Below are 15,098 nucleotides of genomic sequence, written 5' to 3' on the forward strand. Positions count from 1 at the left end.
AAAGAAAAGAGAGAATAACAACAATGAGCATCAAGGAGCATCTCTGCATACTGTGTACAAACAAACAAATATAATGTGTGTGTATCTTTATACGAATATGCAAATTTTGCAAAGTGCATGAGGCAAATACCCATAAATCCATGGATAGTACTATACAGATCTCACTTTCAATCAATTTAAAAAATCAAGTCTAACTAGCGCATAGGAGACTTGAGCTTATAGGTATGAAGCAGTCCTTGATTATTGTTCTTGCTGTTAAAGCAACCATGGTGGACATTAGGTGTGTTGTCAAACTGCATTATGTGGTGCAACATAGTGTAATATTATTAGATTAGTAATCTTGGCATTCCAAGACAACAAGTATTACATAATCGTCAATGAGTTGCTAGCCACGTACCTGATGATAGAAAAATTGCAGAGTCATCCTCTGTGCCATCTCAAGATGTTCGAGCACCAGCAAGAGATTGAATCTAACGACGATCCAAGAAAAGAAGTCATGAATATTCAATCAATGTGAAAACGCAGCTCATTTCGTTGATAGCAAGAAAACATATTTGTCTGTTGAAGTTCCCTTCCCTGAAACATTAAAATATGTGCATCTCATGCATGAGCTAGAATGTCATCCAGAATGTGAATTGGCCCCAGATGACCTAAGCTGTTAAACAAGCCCCGGACCAACACATTCCAAGTTGCTACATTGGGACAGATACCCTTATTTACCATCTTATCAAGAAACATGAAGGCTTCTTCTACCCCAATCTGATTACAGATCCCCCATAAAAGATTGGTGTACGCAACTATGTCTGGATACCACTCTCCTCCCGTACTTACTCTATCTATGAGCCGGATGGTAGTCTTAACCTTGCCTTGCTTACAGTAGGCATAAATTATTGTGTTGTATGTGATAGCACCAGGCTTCACACCTCTTACCAGCATTTTACCTAGCAGCTTCAAAGCCTCTTCAAACAATCCAGCATGGCAAAATCCACACAAGATGGTATTATAAGTCACTGAATTCAGTTCGATACTGTTATCTTCCATCTCGCTAACAAGTTTCAGAGCTTCTTTTATTCTGGTTGCTTTCAAAAGACCATCCAATAGTTCATTGTATGTTATGACACCAGGTGAACATCCATATTGCCCCATCTGATTGAACACTTCTATAGCCCATTCTACTCTTCCACTGCAACATAAACCTCTGATAAATGCATTGAATGTAGCCGTATTTGGAGGACAGTTATCAGTTATCATTTTCTCAATAAGACATTGAGCTTGGTTGAACATAGAATTCCTGCAAAGGGCGTCCACCATGCAAGTATACAATACAACATTAGGAGTGCAACCATTCAACATCATCTTGTTCCATGTCTCAGATGCACCAAACAAATCACCAGATTTTGCAAAACCATCAATAAGAGTACTATACGTGATTGTATTTGGGGAGTAGCCATTTCTCTCCATTTTACTGGAAACAGATAAAGCTTCTTCCATTTTCCCATGGGAGCAGAGACCACGTATTAGAGTGTTATATGAAACAATATTGGGCTCAAATCCTTCTCGAATCATCAAGTTCCATATATTGAGTGCTTCATATACTCTTCTTCCCAAGAAATAGCCCTTCATCAAGGAAGTAAAGGTGTGAACATTGGGGCTACAACCTCTCACAAACATCTTTGCCCAAACTGCAAGAGCCAATTCAACATTTCCCATATCTGAAAGAGAATTGATTACGGTTGAGTAAGTAATGACATTGGCATCAATTCCCTTATCCGCCATTTGACTTAACAACCGAAATGCCTCCTTAATTTTGTATTCTCTGCAAAAACCATTTATCAAAGCATTGTAAACAGGGACAATAGGTTGAAATTTCATGGCAAGCTCCTTTGCCTCCTCCACCCTACCAAGCTTACACATAGAAGATATGACAGTTGTGCAGCTAACCACGTCTGGATTACATCCTTTATTGGACATTTCCACAAGCAACTTGCACGCCCCATCAACCCTATTGTTCTTGCATAAGGCTTTCAAAAGGATGTTATAAGTATAAACATTGGGTTCCATCCCATCTCTCTTCATGTTGCTATATATAGGATTGATCATTTGAAACCTATTCTCACTAAGCAACGCATCCAAAAGATGATTATATATCTTAACCGTAGGTTTGCACCCAAATTCCCCAATTCTATAGAACATTTTCAATGCTTGCTCAGCTAAACCCACTCCTCTATAAGTATTGATCACAGAGATAAATAAATCCTCACTACAGCTAATTCCTTCTAATTTCATTTGGTGAAGAAGGTATTGTACACCATCTACATCGCGTTGGGCACCAAGTTTTTCAATCATGGTTTGGTACGTTAATTGGCTATGTTGAAAAGCTTGTGAATTGGCTATTGACTTGAAGTAATCTAGAGCCAGTACAATGTTGGATTCACTTCTCAACCTCTTTAAAACATCAAATTCTTTGAGATGGGTTTGATTTTGCTCATTTTGGGGTTTACTGTTGGCATTGAGAATTGGATTTGTGTTTAAAACAAAGGGGATTGAAGGTTTGTGGACTTTTAACAACAAGGAACATCCTTTTTTCAGATACATTACAGAAATAAACCAATTTAACCATCAAATAACTAAAATCCTTGAAACCCTACTTAATCAGATTACTGATTTCCAAAAGGAAACATCTTTAAACCCATGAACAGACACACCACATACCTCCAGCCTCCGGGTCGCTTCAGCACTGCTGGAGATCCTCTTTTTCGACTCAGGCCAGTGGCAAGCCGTCACTTGGAAACTACAAATGCGCAGTCCAACGATGTCGTTTCAATATCCTCTAGCGTGCAAATCAAGGAGGGCAACGATTACCCAGCTTAATTAAATTTATCTAAAACTATACTTTTGTATTGTTTTATATTTGATACATAACTAAAAATTATTAATATCAACTTCAATTCAATAATATTTAAAGCTTCCACCAAAAAAATAGTAATTAAAATTTAATTAAATTTATATTTAAAATTTAATTAAATTTATATTTAAAATTTAAAACTTTAATCATAATTATGAAATTGAGTTAAAATGTGTTTGAACATTTTGAAGACGTTATGTAGTTAAATTTAAATTTTAAAAATATTAAGTTTAGTTTATTAAAAAAAATTAATTTTAGTTAAACCAAATTGAATCACTGTTTACTTTCTTAAAAATATTTTTATATTTTAATATTGAAAAAGTTAAGAAAATAAGTTAATGAAAAATATTTTTTTATTAAAAAAATTAAATTATTTTTTAAAAAATTATTAAAAATTATTTTTTATTTTTTAAATTTTAATAATTTTATTAAAATATAAAAATATTTATATATAGATAATATAAATACATATTATTAATTTAATATTACAATCAAATAATAATAAATACTTTTTTATAAAAATTTTTATGAAGAAAATATTTTTTATAAGAAATATTTTTATATATAAATTATTTTTTACGAAATAACTAAGTGTCACGACCCAACCTATGGGCCGGACCGGTACTAGGACCTGGGCCAGCCTAAAGCTCCCGAGGCCCGTAGTAAGCTTAACTGTTCATTAACCCAACTCTAAGGCCCATTTGGGCCCAATTTCAAGAAAACAAACGGACAGAGTCCGGCCATAAAATGGACTTACCAACGGGGAGTTTTCGACTCACCCGACCTGTAAACACAATATATAGTCAATTGGGGAGCTCAGCTCACCCTCCACATACTCATCAACATAATAATAAATGGAATCTCAGCTCCCTCATCCAATCCATCAAACATGCATAGCATATTAAGTTTACAGGTCCCAAAATAATAATTTAGTTTACAGACCCAAATCAAATAACATTTCTAACACATGCGGAAATTCTAAGATTTAACAAGTTTATACAAACAGTAATAATTGACCTGCGAGGGAGAAAAGCAGGTTAACCAAAATAAAATCCTCCTGTGCTTTGAAAAATATTGAACAGGAGTGAGCGTTCGACTCAGAGAGTAAAATATCAATTTTAACCATAATCTCTATAACTATCTAGAACTAATGCACCCTGTATAATGAAATGCAACATCAACAACATTTTCACATCATAACATCAAAAAGGTAATTTGGAGCACTCACACACCCTGTAGTATCAATCATAACATATGGGAGCTGATCCCCTATACAGCTCTCTTAAATCCAACACAGTGCGTGAATTACTCAAGCTCGGACTTCCACTTAATAACCAAATCGAGGGTCCCAGCGAATTACTCAAGCCGTGACTACCCCTCGAAGGATCGGGTCCCAGCGAATTACTCAAGCCGTGACTGCCCCGTCCTATCCATAGTCCACACCACATCACACGCACGCCAACGCACGCACACTGCTCCAAATTACCACAACAACATCCATGGCACATCAACAGTTATGAATGCAACATAAATCGTGCCTAGAGTTTAACTACATAAATATATGCATATAAGTGATGCATGGGCATGCTGAACATATAATAATATCGAAATTACAATTAAAATTAATATTTTACTCACAGACTTGACGATGGTCACTGAGGCGGCTGGGCGGAGGAAGAAGGCTGTCCTGGCTCACCTGACAATTATATTATAATTATTTAATACAATCTGACTCAATACAAACAACGGAAAAGACCAATACGTCCTAAGTCGTGCCGAAAATCCGGCAGAGTCTCCCCTATATCTAGGACCTACCCAACCTGCAAAAGAGCTCAAAACACACTTCTATATTCACAATCCATATGCCCACAACTCAATCACATCACACAGCCCCTCCTGGGCCCATCAAATCAGTCATCCATCACAATACGCAAAATTTCAATTTAGTCCTTATTATTGATCATTTTTGCAAAAACTGCCCAAACAAGCTCTAAAAATTATAAAACTTTGCCCCGCGGTCCTTAGCAATATTACTAAGCTATTGCAAAAAGAATCGTAATTTTCTAAGCTACCACGAATATTTTATGGATTTTTAATCCTATTTAAGAACTAGAAAATTACGAAAAAGTAAGGTTCGGGTTTACCTTTGCCGATTCCGACTTCGGGAACGCGCTCGGGACGTCTGACAATGGGGGGCTAGCCAAAACCTTGGTCCAATTCGGAGACTTTTCCGGTAACGGGTCTGTCTGGCCCGAAATTTGCAGACCCGGTCAACTGTCGAATTTTCGCGAATCGAGGATACCTACACGAAGCCCATAACACAGGGGTTAGTACATAAATTTTTCAGAATTTTCTAAGCTCATTAAATGCTCGGAAAAACACTGCGAAGTTCCGTGGGACCCATCGAAAAACGGTGTCGAAAAAATTCGAAATTTATGTCGTTGCGAAGCTCTCGACGAATGGAGCGTGCTGGTGACCTCGGTTTTTTCGTGGGATTCACGATTTTCGAGAAATCTAGCCCAAAAATCGAAATGGGCTAAAATCTTCCCAGGCAAAAATCGGACAAACCGCTTGATGGATTTCGGCGTTCTTGGTGTCTATGGAAAGCTCTCGCCGAGTAGATGATTTTAGACACAAGACCCGGTCCAATTGGTGGCCGGATCGGCCGGATTTGGCCGGGGAAGTCAAAGCGGCTGCAGGGGCGTTGCGCGTTTCGGCCGTTTAGGCGTGGCCCATTGGGAGGCGGCGGCGTACCGTGGTGAAAGGTGGTCGGGGTGGGGAGGAGAGAGAAATGAGAGAGAAAAGGGAGAGAGACGACGCGCGCGGGGAAGAAAAAGGGAAGAAGGAAAAAGGCCGGTCCGATTCGGTCTGGTTCGATTCGGCCGGTTCGATTCAGAATACAAAATTTTGAATTTTTACTCTGCCTCGGGACCGAAAACGAGGTCCAAAAATTTCGAAAAAAATTCCAGAAAACTCAGAAAAATACATAGACTCCAAATATATTTTTAGTTTTGCTACGTGGTCTTTAAATTAATTTTTAAAAATCATTAAAGTTTATTTTTTCGGAAAATCGAACCCGATTTTTAAAATCCAAAAAATCTCAAAAAAATTCCTAAAATTTAAATAAAATTAAAATATCAAAAATGCTCATAAAATTTTAAAATTTTGGGGTGTTACACTAAGAGTTTAAAATCAAATTAAGCATGAAATTTTTAATTGATTCTTATTGAATTTGTATTTAATAGTATTGTATTGGCTCTACTCTCCTGAATTCAGTCATATTCCAGTGGGAAGCGATAAATTTTAAAGTTTAAAGGAAATATTATTATTTTTTAATTTTTATATTTTAATAAAATTAATTATTTTATTATTTTATTTTAAAAAACATATTATTTATTGTTTAATTTTTAATTCGTGAATTATTTACTTCATTATTTGAAAATAATTTTTTTATTAATTAAGTTAATTAAATAATAAAGAATGGTTACACTAAATAGTTAATAATTTAAAATTTTAAAAATTTAAATAATTGTATTATTTAAATTATTAATAATTTATGAATTAAAAATAATGAAATAAGTAATATTTTTAAATAATTAATCTAAATGGTTAATTTTATTAAAATTCAAAGATTAAATATTAATTTTCACTATTTTAAAAGTTGGAGTACTAATTTTCAAAAGTGAAAATTAAAGGTAAGTTATAATCTAGGTTTTTCTAAACCAGAGTAAGCAGGGACATAAACGCTCAATAGAAGTGCAAGTTAAGGTTCGTGTTCTCCGCTCGTTTTGTTTGCTTCATTGAACACTTTGATTCTGTATTTTCTCAGCTTTTGCAATTACTATTTGAGAATTCTGTTTACGACTTTTTGTTTTTGGAGATTCGTGTTTGGTTTAGATTGATGCTAATTTACATATCTGTTTCCATTATAATCTCTTTATTTATGCAGGGATTCCTCTCTCTGTTGTTTGGTTTCTGCAAATTCTTTTCCTTTTCATTGTAACTTTCCTACCCACGAACAAATTCAATTCAATTCAGTTCGCAGTTTTCACTAATTACTTATTAATGAATCCAAAATGTTGTTGTTGTGGTCGTGTTTTATGAGAATTCAGTAATCTTTAAGAACAAATTTGTCGTTATTGGGTTTTGTACATTGAAACTGCAATGTGTCTTTTTTAATGAAGAATTCAGAATACAATCGATGGGTACCCTTATTTTTTTAATATAAACTCATGGGCTGTATATTTGTTTGGCTTCTTGTTCAGCATATATTAGATCGTTATAAAGTAGAAGGTATGGCTGGACATAATGAGTCTGGCAAGAAGAAATCAAGTGAAGCTGCTAATGATTTACAAACATTCAGTGCTGAAAATTTGCAAAATAACATGAAAGTTATATATTACAGGTTTGTTTGTTTCAACAGCTTAAGAGGTCTTGGCTTTTCTGATGAAGATTTTGATTTTTGGTTGTTGATTAATATGACAAGGGACCAGCGTGGAGCATAAAATCTAAGCTTTATTTTCTTTGCAGTCAGACTTTTTTGTCTATTGTCGGTGGGGTGATTGCTGGAATTCTGGGATTCAAGGGTTTGGCTGGATTTATCCTTTATTTCCTTATCATGGCAATCTCTTCAGTTGGACTCATAGCCAAGGCCAAGTTTTCTGTTCACTCGTACTTTGACTGTTGGAACCGGATTATATTTGATGGCTTTTTTGGTGGGCTTATGGTATGTTCCTCAATTATTTACTAGTTTATATTGCTTCTTGTTTTCCAATTCCATCAATGTCATTCACAAGTGCAGCTCTGTTAGTAATTATATTGTGTATAAAATGTCTGATTTGAATTATGCCTTTCATAGTAATTTCACTAGAAGGAGCTCTTTTACTTTCATGTGCTGATAAGCGGGTCAATTACCTACCCAGTAATTTCTCTTTCAATAAAAAGTGAACAGCAGGGAAGGTTTTTGTCTGAGGTTGAGACATGGCTTTACATTTTCTTAAATTTTCAGGTGCCACTTTCTGAAATGTTGGCTAGTTATTCATGCCTGTTTGTTTCTGATTTTTATCTGGCAATTTCAATAAAATTACTGTCATAGTGACATGTTCAATTGCTGAATAAACTTATTGTTCTGAATATCTATTGTTTAGTACTTCAATAAACTGACGGCATCTTTTTTATTTTTATGCAGTCATTTGTGCTATTCTGGACGTATCCTTCATGCTCTACTTTATTATAGATATGTTATAGATAACTTTCTTAAAACTATGATTACAACAATCATTGATTTTGCAATCATGTAATCTAAACTATGAACTACATGACTGTTCTCAAATATGACATTACATTGCATTTTAAATGGTGAGTCCTACATGGATGGTTATAGGGATTAATAGTTTCTATGCTGAATATGTGATGAAAACGGCACAAGGGGTGGGAAAATTATGTTCTCTTTGAGCATTTTACATTTTCCATTTAATTCTCAATATATGACAACATACATAAAAACATTTTCCCTTTTCCCTTTTTTGCCTTGTGTTGGTTGGCATATCAACAATGCTTCTAGTTACGGGGCAGTTAAGCATATTTTGTATTCAAAAACATTAACTTGATTATTTGTTCAGATATCCATGTTCTTTATGGTATTTCCTTGACATGAAAAAGATTCGCGTATGATATCGTTCATATATTCTGATGAAGTTATCATCAGTGTCCCATCTCGGATGGAAGGACAAGCAGAGCTGCCGCTGGCTTGTGCCCCCAATTTATGTCACCTCGGAGCTTGAGGACATGTTTAATGCTCTGTGTCCATTACAAAACAATTATAAGGATCACTTTTATCCTATCTTTTTAAAGTTTGGTTCAGCAGATCCATACTCTTAGGCTTGACTGTAGAGGGGAGTTTCTCATGTTTAAAGAAGGTGCTTTGTGTTGGTCGATTTATTTCAATGTTTTTCTATTTGTACGCTGAGGATTATTCAATGGATGTATGTTTAAGAATTAAGATTTAGATTCTATCCATCTGCCTCTTGTTTCTTAGTCTTTCTTCAATTGAGATTGTAGTAGGAATGCTTGATGAAAGTTCACGAATGTGCACGACTGTGGGAAATTCACTCAACTTGCTTTGTAAATCTCGATGATCCCCGCGGCCGACCCTAGTTAGATTATGTCATCAAGTACATTTTAGGCACCATCAATTCAAATGAATTAAAAACCTAAAGATTTTAAAGATTCTAGGGTGATTTTATTTTTTTAACTTTGTGATTGACCATCCTTGAATGATACAAATGATACCGTAAATCTACCTAAAAATTTCTAAAAAACAAAGAAATCACTGAAAGCACCTTCAAAGAATCCGAGTATGTTTTAGCATGACCCACCATCTAAAAGTCAGGATCAACTTGACTAGTTTGCAATCCATTTACGTTGTCCCATTTGATTTGAGGCGCCCATCGTATGCTTCTTTTGGTACATAAAGAATTGTCAATATCAATGTAAAATATGTCAAATTGAAGGAAGCTGCTTTAACAGGGAATGATATATTTCGCTTGCAATCATTTTAATGTGGTGGTGAATAAATGAAAAAACAATAAAACAAATAGCCCTACCTTGGAGATCATCTCAATTACTAACTTTTCCCCTATACAATATATGTCACAAACTCTAAGCACATCCTTTTCCATTTATCTCGCCAGTGAAAACTATGAAATGAATCCATTCTGTAGCTTCAATGTTTTTGTTGGGGTGAAAAATCTAGAAGTGGAACAACGTTCTTCTCATGTGTTCAAAGGAAACTGATTCAGGAGCTTGCAGCCTTATTGTCACACCTGTGGACTTTAAGATATCAGCAATTTCAAATTTTAGATGACAAACTGCAAATTACAATTACTACAATATGCAAGCAATCAGTGGAAGTTGCAAAACATAGCATTCGTGATAATGTAAATGGGTCATATATTTTCAAGGTTCATAGAGTGGGACTGGTCATTCACACTCCGTAATTTCTTATCCAGGCTCCATGTGGCGGTGAGAATACACCATGCAGGAAAGGGAGCTGTTCTGGGCTTCCCCAGCTTACAGAGTCTCATCCTTGAACCATTAACAGATGAATCAAAGGTAAACCAGCAATTTCATAAAATAAAACTAGTGACAGCACTCAAATAACAACTGTGAATGCAAACAACCATTCCCTCAAGTGTAAAATTAGCATATTAATTTCAACCATAGGCATGTAGGTTAATGCATGTTTCACCATAACTGTTGCAATTTGTGCACAGCCACTTGTATTCTCTTTTTCATTACCTGTGCTAAAAAAAAAACTCTCCAGCGCAAGAATCTTATTTATGGATGCCAAAACCACTTAAGACTATTTAAAAGATTCAAGAGTAACACATACCAGTATCTGAGGGATTTTTAAGAATATAAAGGAGATGAAGTACAGAACACTTGCAATCACTGCTCCTGTAATTATGTTGTATGCAAGGCGCTTATTGTCCCTACTGGGGACAAATGCTACTTTCAATGTATTTGTCAAATCAAAAAGTCTGTAAGAAACCTATAGACGAGAAAAATAATTGTGAGTTGCCACATATTTTAAGGATACAAAATTACCACATTGCATACTTACTGCAACATATATGGAAGTAGTGAGCATGAAGTTCAACAATGGGTAGTTGGAAGATGGGATTATAGAAAGTAACAATTTAGGTTGACCATCTGGAATGCTTGATCTGCAATTTTAATGCAAAAAAAAGAAAAATTACAAACATAATACACATGATCATGCAAGTAACTTGCGACGTCCACACTGTATATATTTGGATACAACACTGCACAAGTAGGTAATAATAGGTTAGCTTCAGCATACCTCAACCAGATATGGAACTGCGAAATGTATGTTTCCAGCGTTATCTTTCCAAGCCATCTAGTAAACAACAGAATCAATATCAGTAAAAATTGGTGCAAAAAATATATCCAATTGACAGGACAAGACTAGAACTTCTACCAAATAATACTAACAAGTCATCAAGGAAGAAAATTAGCAATAGGTGAAATTAACTAAGAGATTCTTACGCAAAAAGGGTCAAAGTGTAGCTTCGGAAGTTTTGAGAGACATTTCTCAAACATATGTACACACTGATCAACAATAACAAAAACAACACAAGTAATCAGCAAAATGTTTCTCAACAGGCAATATGCAAGCAAATTTCAGTAGGCAATACGTACGTTATTGGAATCCAAGAGGTATAAGGATGGTATTTATTGTACGTAATTTTGTCCAGCTTGTATACATGCTCATACCACAGATAACCCACCTAGGAATTTCACAAAATTTGTTAGTGTCAATAGTGGAAGAAAAAAAAAAGGAATAAAATATATATGGAAAAAATTATAATACCGAAAGGGATATCAATGCCACAACTGTTTTGATTGATATTCTGCGTTTCACTTCTGTTTCCTCCAGTTTCTCCATCCACCTTTCCACCTACAAAAAAGAAACACCAAATATGTGACGACTCACTCAAAGAAAGACATTTGTTTCACCTGCACCTTTCAAGAACCAAAAGTTTTAATATGAAAGATGCATGGTTCAGAACTTACTGTTGGATGATAGTAGGCATATATCATTCCAATTATCCAGATATAACGATCAAGACCTGAGCGAAAATGCCATTCGTGCAACCGAGGTAAATCTGGTTTTGCAGGATCAGTGTAGCCTGCAATATTTTGAGGGATCAGGATCTGTACAGCCCACAGTGCTTTAACATATGGCACATGAACCTTTGGCAAGATACCAACCAAGGAAAAATGTAAATGGGCTCCACACCAGCTCAAAAACTCCAGGAATTTCCCATATTAGGATAACCACCAAGAAGCAGGAGATGATTTTCACAGCCATGACAGATCCAATCTCGTTGTATTGATTCAAAATACCAAGCGCCCCATAGACCATAAGAGTGAAAAGAGTGTGCATGGGGCAAATGTAATATAGCATATAACTGTTGTTAAGCACGATGCAGCAAAATAACACCAAGAAATTAAGCCGCCACATCATCTGCTCAACAAGAAATTCTCACAACCAGAAGCAACTTCATTGTAGATAGAAAGGTATATTAAACTTTCAGAGGACATATCATACCTGAGCAAACCTAGCAAGACTGAAATCTTTGCGTATGTAATAATATGAGAAGTTCCCAAATCCAGTCATCCACACATAAGCAGCAATAAAGATTCGGATTGCATTATAGATTTCAGTTGCAGCAAAGTAATGGTACATCAAAAACAATACCTGAAAGATAGCAGAAACATGAGTAAGATTACCAGCTATGTGCGGAGCATAAGCACATAAATATTTGAAGCCTAACCAGTATACACTAGAATATTTTTGCACGTGTGTCTCAGCTTTAGAAAATGTAGGTCAAGACTGGAAAAAAAAAAGGTTCTGCAAATGGTGGAATTATTCTTTGGTGCAAGATTATGCCAGTGCTCAGAAATTTATGTATGGACATAGGTGGTAAAAAAAAAACCTAGGCAAATGTCATCAACAAAGTAATTCAAATTACCAAATCTTCCATCCACCACATCAGCTAGAACATTTCAAAATTGATAAATATCATATTTGAAAGAGTGACACACCTGCATCCAGCCTTTCCACTCTTCAGTTTGATGCCTATTCAAATAAAGTATAGGTTTCCCTGAGAATGGCGACTTATCATGATGTATCTTGAAAGAAGTTACCGCAGAAACTATAATGAGAAGGGAGTAGAGAAACCAGAAAAGATCCCTATTAAAATTCTGCATAGACAGACCAAAGTTGAGATTAAACCCGATTCAGACATATACATACAAAGAAAACCAACAGTATAGAAAGCAAGTTCTTCATATCATTGCAATTATAATGAGCTAGCTAAAGAAATTGAAAACAAAGCATTTGAAATTCAGTTAAATAAGTACTTGGTTACTAAAAATCTGTTTAGCAAAATGCTTTGTTGATAACTAACAACGATCCAATTACAAAAATTAGAAGAAATTAACAGCAGCACCTTCTTTGAGGAATTAAAGAAATCTGTTCGGTCACATAGATAAAAATACCCCAGAAGGGCACCAAATTCAGATCTGCACAGAGAGAGGAGCACATTTAAATTTGCTAAAATTTCAACAAAGTTAAAGAATTTCCTAATCTAAGTGCAACAGATATAATTTACTCACATAGCTCTCAACGTCAACCGGTTATCAATCAAGAATTGCTCGTCCATAAGAAGGAACCTAATCAAATCAACAGGCATACAACTTCATCAGGGAAAAGTTCATACATGAAAATCGAGACTAAGACCTCGTGAATGTTAGTCTTCACAAACCTAAAAATAGGAGATGAAGCAGGGGAACTCTTAGCTTTAGGAGAAGCAGACTGAAGACCTCCCCCTTCAAGTAAAACAGCTTTGTCATCTTCCTTAACAGTGTCATTTCCCACTTCAGCCAACCTAATATCAGAATGCCTACTAGCAGCAAGAGCAAGTTCAATTAAGCTTGAAAACAATCCTCTGTATATTAGGTAATATAATAATACTAATCAAAAAAATCTTCAACTCACGCTTTGGATGCGGCAGCATTTTTCTTATACTCCAAGAACTCTGAATATATCGAGGCAGCAATCACAGGTACAATCCCAATAAAAAATGAAACCTGCAAAATTGAATATCTAAAAATTAATAATTGGAACGTCAAAAATCGAAGCAAGATCTAAAAGGAAATGAAGCAAAAGAGAGAAAGCACGCAGTACCACACCTGACCAGGAGTAATAGGACTAGAGATGGCCATTTTTCAGTGATTCACGAAGCGAAATCAATGAGCATTTCAATGCAAGTATAATCGAAAACCAGATCTAATCGGAATCTGGTTTCCGGTGAAGAACGAGGGGATCTAGCGGTTTGCGCGTGTATATGTCGGTGATGGGATTTCCATTTAAGGGGTATTGTCTGCGTTTTATGAAAGTGGCACTTTACTAACCTTGCGATTTGAATTGAATCTGTGCTGTAGGTGTAGGGTGAGGTCAGAGGCGAAAGGAATGTTGTTTTCCTTCAAGGTTAATGTTAATTAATTAATTATACTTTGAAAAAAATTTAATTAGTTAGATTGGGTGGCAGCCCATAGACATTGACGCGTCAGCCCTTTCGCCCATTAATACCATACAAATAAAATACGAGGTTTAAATCGTGCACAAAATAATCATACCCCAGTACATAAACATTAGCCCAAATTCCTACCTAAACGAGGAAAGAGGACCAGAGATATGCTCAATTTTTTATTTTTTTTTATTGTCAATGTGAAAATATTATTTTCCTCCAGTGGAATAAAAAGTTGCTCAAATCTAATGATCATGAAATTTAACCTTGGATATTTTGTTGACCATCTATCTCTCTTAAAATTAGCATCGCTTGCTTAATAAAAAGAGTGGTGCGGTAAGACTCATTGGCCTTTCAATCTTCAATAGCGTTAAAAGAACACCTTCAACTAGAAAAAGAATGCTTTAACTATGGAGATTTCGATGCTTGAACATGCATGAACCTCTCCCACAAAGCAACAGCACCTTGTAGACTCAAGAAACATACAAAGCCAATAGAGTTTACGCACATTAACTCCCTTAGCAACCGACATCCTGTATATCTTTCTCTCTTTGCAGCTTTTAGGTTCACTAGAAACAAAAATCAAACACATCACCATCAATGAGCCAAACCAGAGCGTGAAGGCCCATATCCCGATCGGAGCAAAAATACGGAACCTTCTCCTACCTTTAGCCAAAAAGAGACACCCAGAAACTATACTCGATGAGCCCAAGTAAAAAGTGAAACTCTATGAACAGTTGATCTCTTTAGAAAAATAGAAAGAGAATTCATCCTAAGTGGCATTGGCATTAAGGGAGAAAAATATTTTTTAAATGTATTAAAAAATTTAAAAGATATGTATTTAATATATTTTACTTTATAGAAAAATAAATATTATTATGATCGCAATAGAATAAAATTAGTTAGACCCTATTTAAAAATTTAATTAACCTAATTAAGATGAATTTTAAATTATTTATTTTTTAAATTATATACTAATGTATAAATTTGAATATTTAATTTAAAATAAATTAAGAGTTATTTAAAATAAATATTATATTATTTAAATTTCACTAGTTAAATTATTTCAATTA

At 35.0% G+C, this 15,098-nt stretch overlaps 3 protein-coding genes across 6 annotated transcripts; 1 reads left to right on the forward strand and 2 right to left on the reverse strand.

Annotated features, from left to right (window-relative positions):
* Window positions 1-24: 24 nt before the first annotated feature.
* Window positions 25-2,880, reverse strand: LOC110672997 (pentatricopeptide repeat-containing protein At3g48810). The gene is made up of 2 exons (XM_058144879.1): window positions 398-2,880; window positions 25-293 (listed from the first exon to the last, which is right to left on the reverse strand). Exon 1 carries the CDS (start codon window positions 2,593-2,595, stop codon window positions 601-603), a length of 1,995 nt encoding a protein of 664 aa, XP_058000862.1. The 5' UTR covers window positions 2,596-2,880; the 3' UTR covers window positions 25-293; window positions 398-600.
* Window positions 2,881-6,525: 3,645 nt separating this feature from the next.
* LOC110672961 (uncharacterized) lies at window positions 6,526-8,923 on the forward strand. 2 transcript variants are annotated; one of them, XM_021835915.2, is made up of 6 exons: window positions 6,572-6,673; window positions 6,855-6,904; window positions 7,171-7,310; window positions 7,436-7,631; window positions 8,094-8,113; window positions 8,567-8,923. In XM_021835915.2, exons 3-6 carry the CDS (start codon window positions 7,201-7,203, stop codon window positions 8,595-8,597), a joined length of 357 nt encoding a protein of 118 aa, XP_021691607.2. In that variant the 5' UTR covers window positions 6,572-6,673; window positions 6,855-6,904; window positions 7,171-7,200; the 3' UTR covers window positions 8,598-8,923. The 2 variants fall into 2 exon arrangements, with proteins under 2 accessions (XP_021691606.2, XP_021691607.2); XM_021835914.2 differs by lacking the exon at window positions 6,855-6,904 and having other exon boundaries at window positions 6,526-6,673.
* A 499-nt stretch (window positions 8,924-9,422) lies between these two features.
* On the reverse strand, window positions 9,423-13,977 carry LOC110672960 (protein REDUCED WALL ACETYLATION 2). Of its 3 annotated transcripts, none has more exons than XM_058144881.1 (16): window positions 13,688-13,977; window positions 13,494-13,585; window positions 13,261-13,401; window positions 13,112-13,168; window positions 12,946-13,018; window positions 12,539-12,697; window positions 12,042-12,191; window positions 11,702-11,957; window positions 11,504-11,619; window positions 11,301-11,387; window positions 11,129-11,217; window positions 10,976-11,038; window positions 10,770-10,826; window positions 10,530-10,632; window positions 10,299-10,457; window positions 9,423-9,736 (listed from the first exon to the last, which is right to left on the reverse strand). In XM_058144881.1, the coding sequence occupies exons 1-16, from the start codon at window positions 13,718-13,720 to the stop codon at window positions 9,656-9,658; spliced, it is 1,716 nt and encodes a 571-aa protein (XP_058000864.1). In that variant the 5' UTR covers window positions 13,721-13,977; the 3' UTR covers window positions 9,423-9,655. The 3 variants fall into 3 exon arrangements, with proteins under 3 accessions (XP_058000864.1, XP_058000865.1, XP_058000866.1); XM_058144882.1 differs by having other exon boundaries at window positions 13,261-13,398; window positions 13,688-13,976; XM_058144883.1 differs by having other exon boundaries at window positions 9,423-9,729; window positions 13,261-13,398; window positions 13,688-13,974.
* Between the last annotated feature and the right edge of the window lie 1,121 nt (window positions 13,978-15,098).

This window comes from Hevea brasiliensis, chromosome 4 (assembly GCF_030052815.1).
Source record: "Hevea brasiliensis isolate MT/VB/25A 57/8 chromosome 4, ASM3005281v1, whole genome shotgun sequence".
Classification (NCBI taxonomy): domain Eukaryota; kingdom Viridiplantae; phylum Streptophyta; class Magnoliopsida; order Malpighiales; family Euphorbiaceae; genus Hevea; species Hevea brasiliensis.

Excerpts from the sequence above, each read along its gene's own strand:
- LOC110672997 (XM_058144879.1), bottom strand. The coding sequence starts at position 2,595 with ATGTATCTGAAAAAAGGATGTTCCTTGTTGTTAAAAGTCCACAAACCT.
- LOC110672961 (XM_021835914.2), top strand. The coding sequence starts at position 7,201 with ATGGCTGGACATAATGAGTCTGGCAAGAAGAAATCAAGTGAAGCTGCT. Across the intron at positions 7,311-7,435 it reads ATGAAAGTTATATATTACAG|TCAGACTTTTTTGTCTATTG; the intron begins GTTTGTTTGTTT and ends TTTTCTTTGCAG. Across the intron at positions 8,114-8,566 it reads TCATTTGTGCTATTCTGGAC|ATTCGCGTATGATATCGTTC; the intron begins GTATCCTTCATG and ends GACATGAAAAAG.
- LOC110672960 (XM_058144881.1), bottom strand. The coding sequence starts at position 13,720 with ATGGCCATCTCTAGTCCTATTACTCCTGGTCAG. Across the intron at positions 11,039-11,128 it reads ACCTCTTGGATTCCAATAAC|TGTGTACATATGTTTGAGAA; the intron begins GTACGTATTGCC and ends ATTGTTGATCAG. Across the intron at positions 9,737-10,298 it reads TAAAAATCCCTCAGATACTG|TCCACAGGTGTGACAATAAG; the intron begins GTATGTGTTACT and ends GATATCTTAAAG.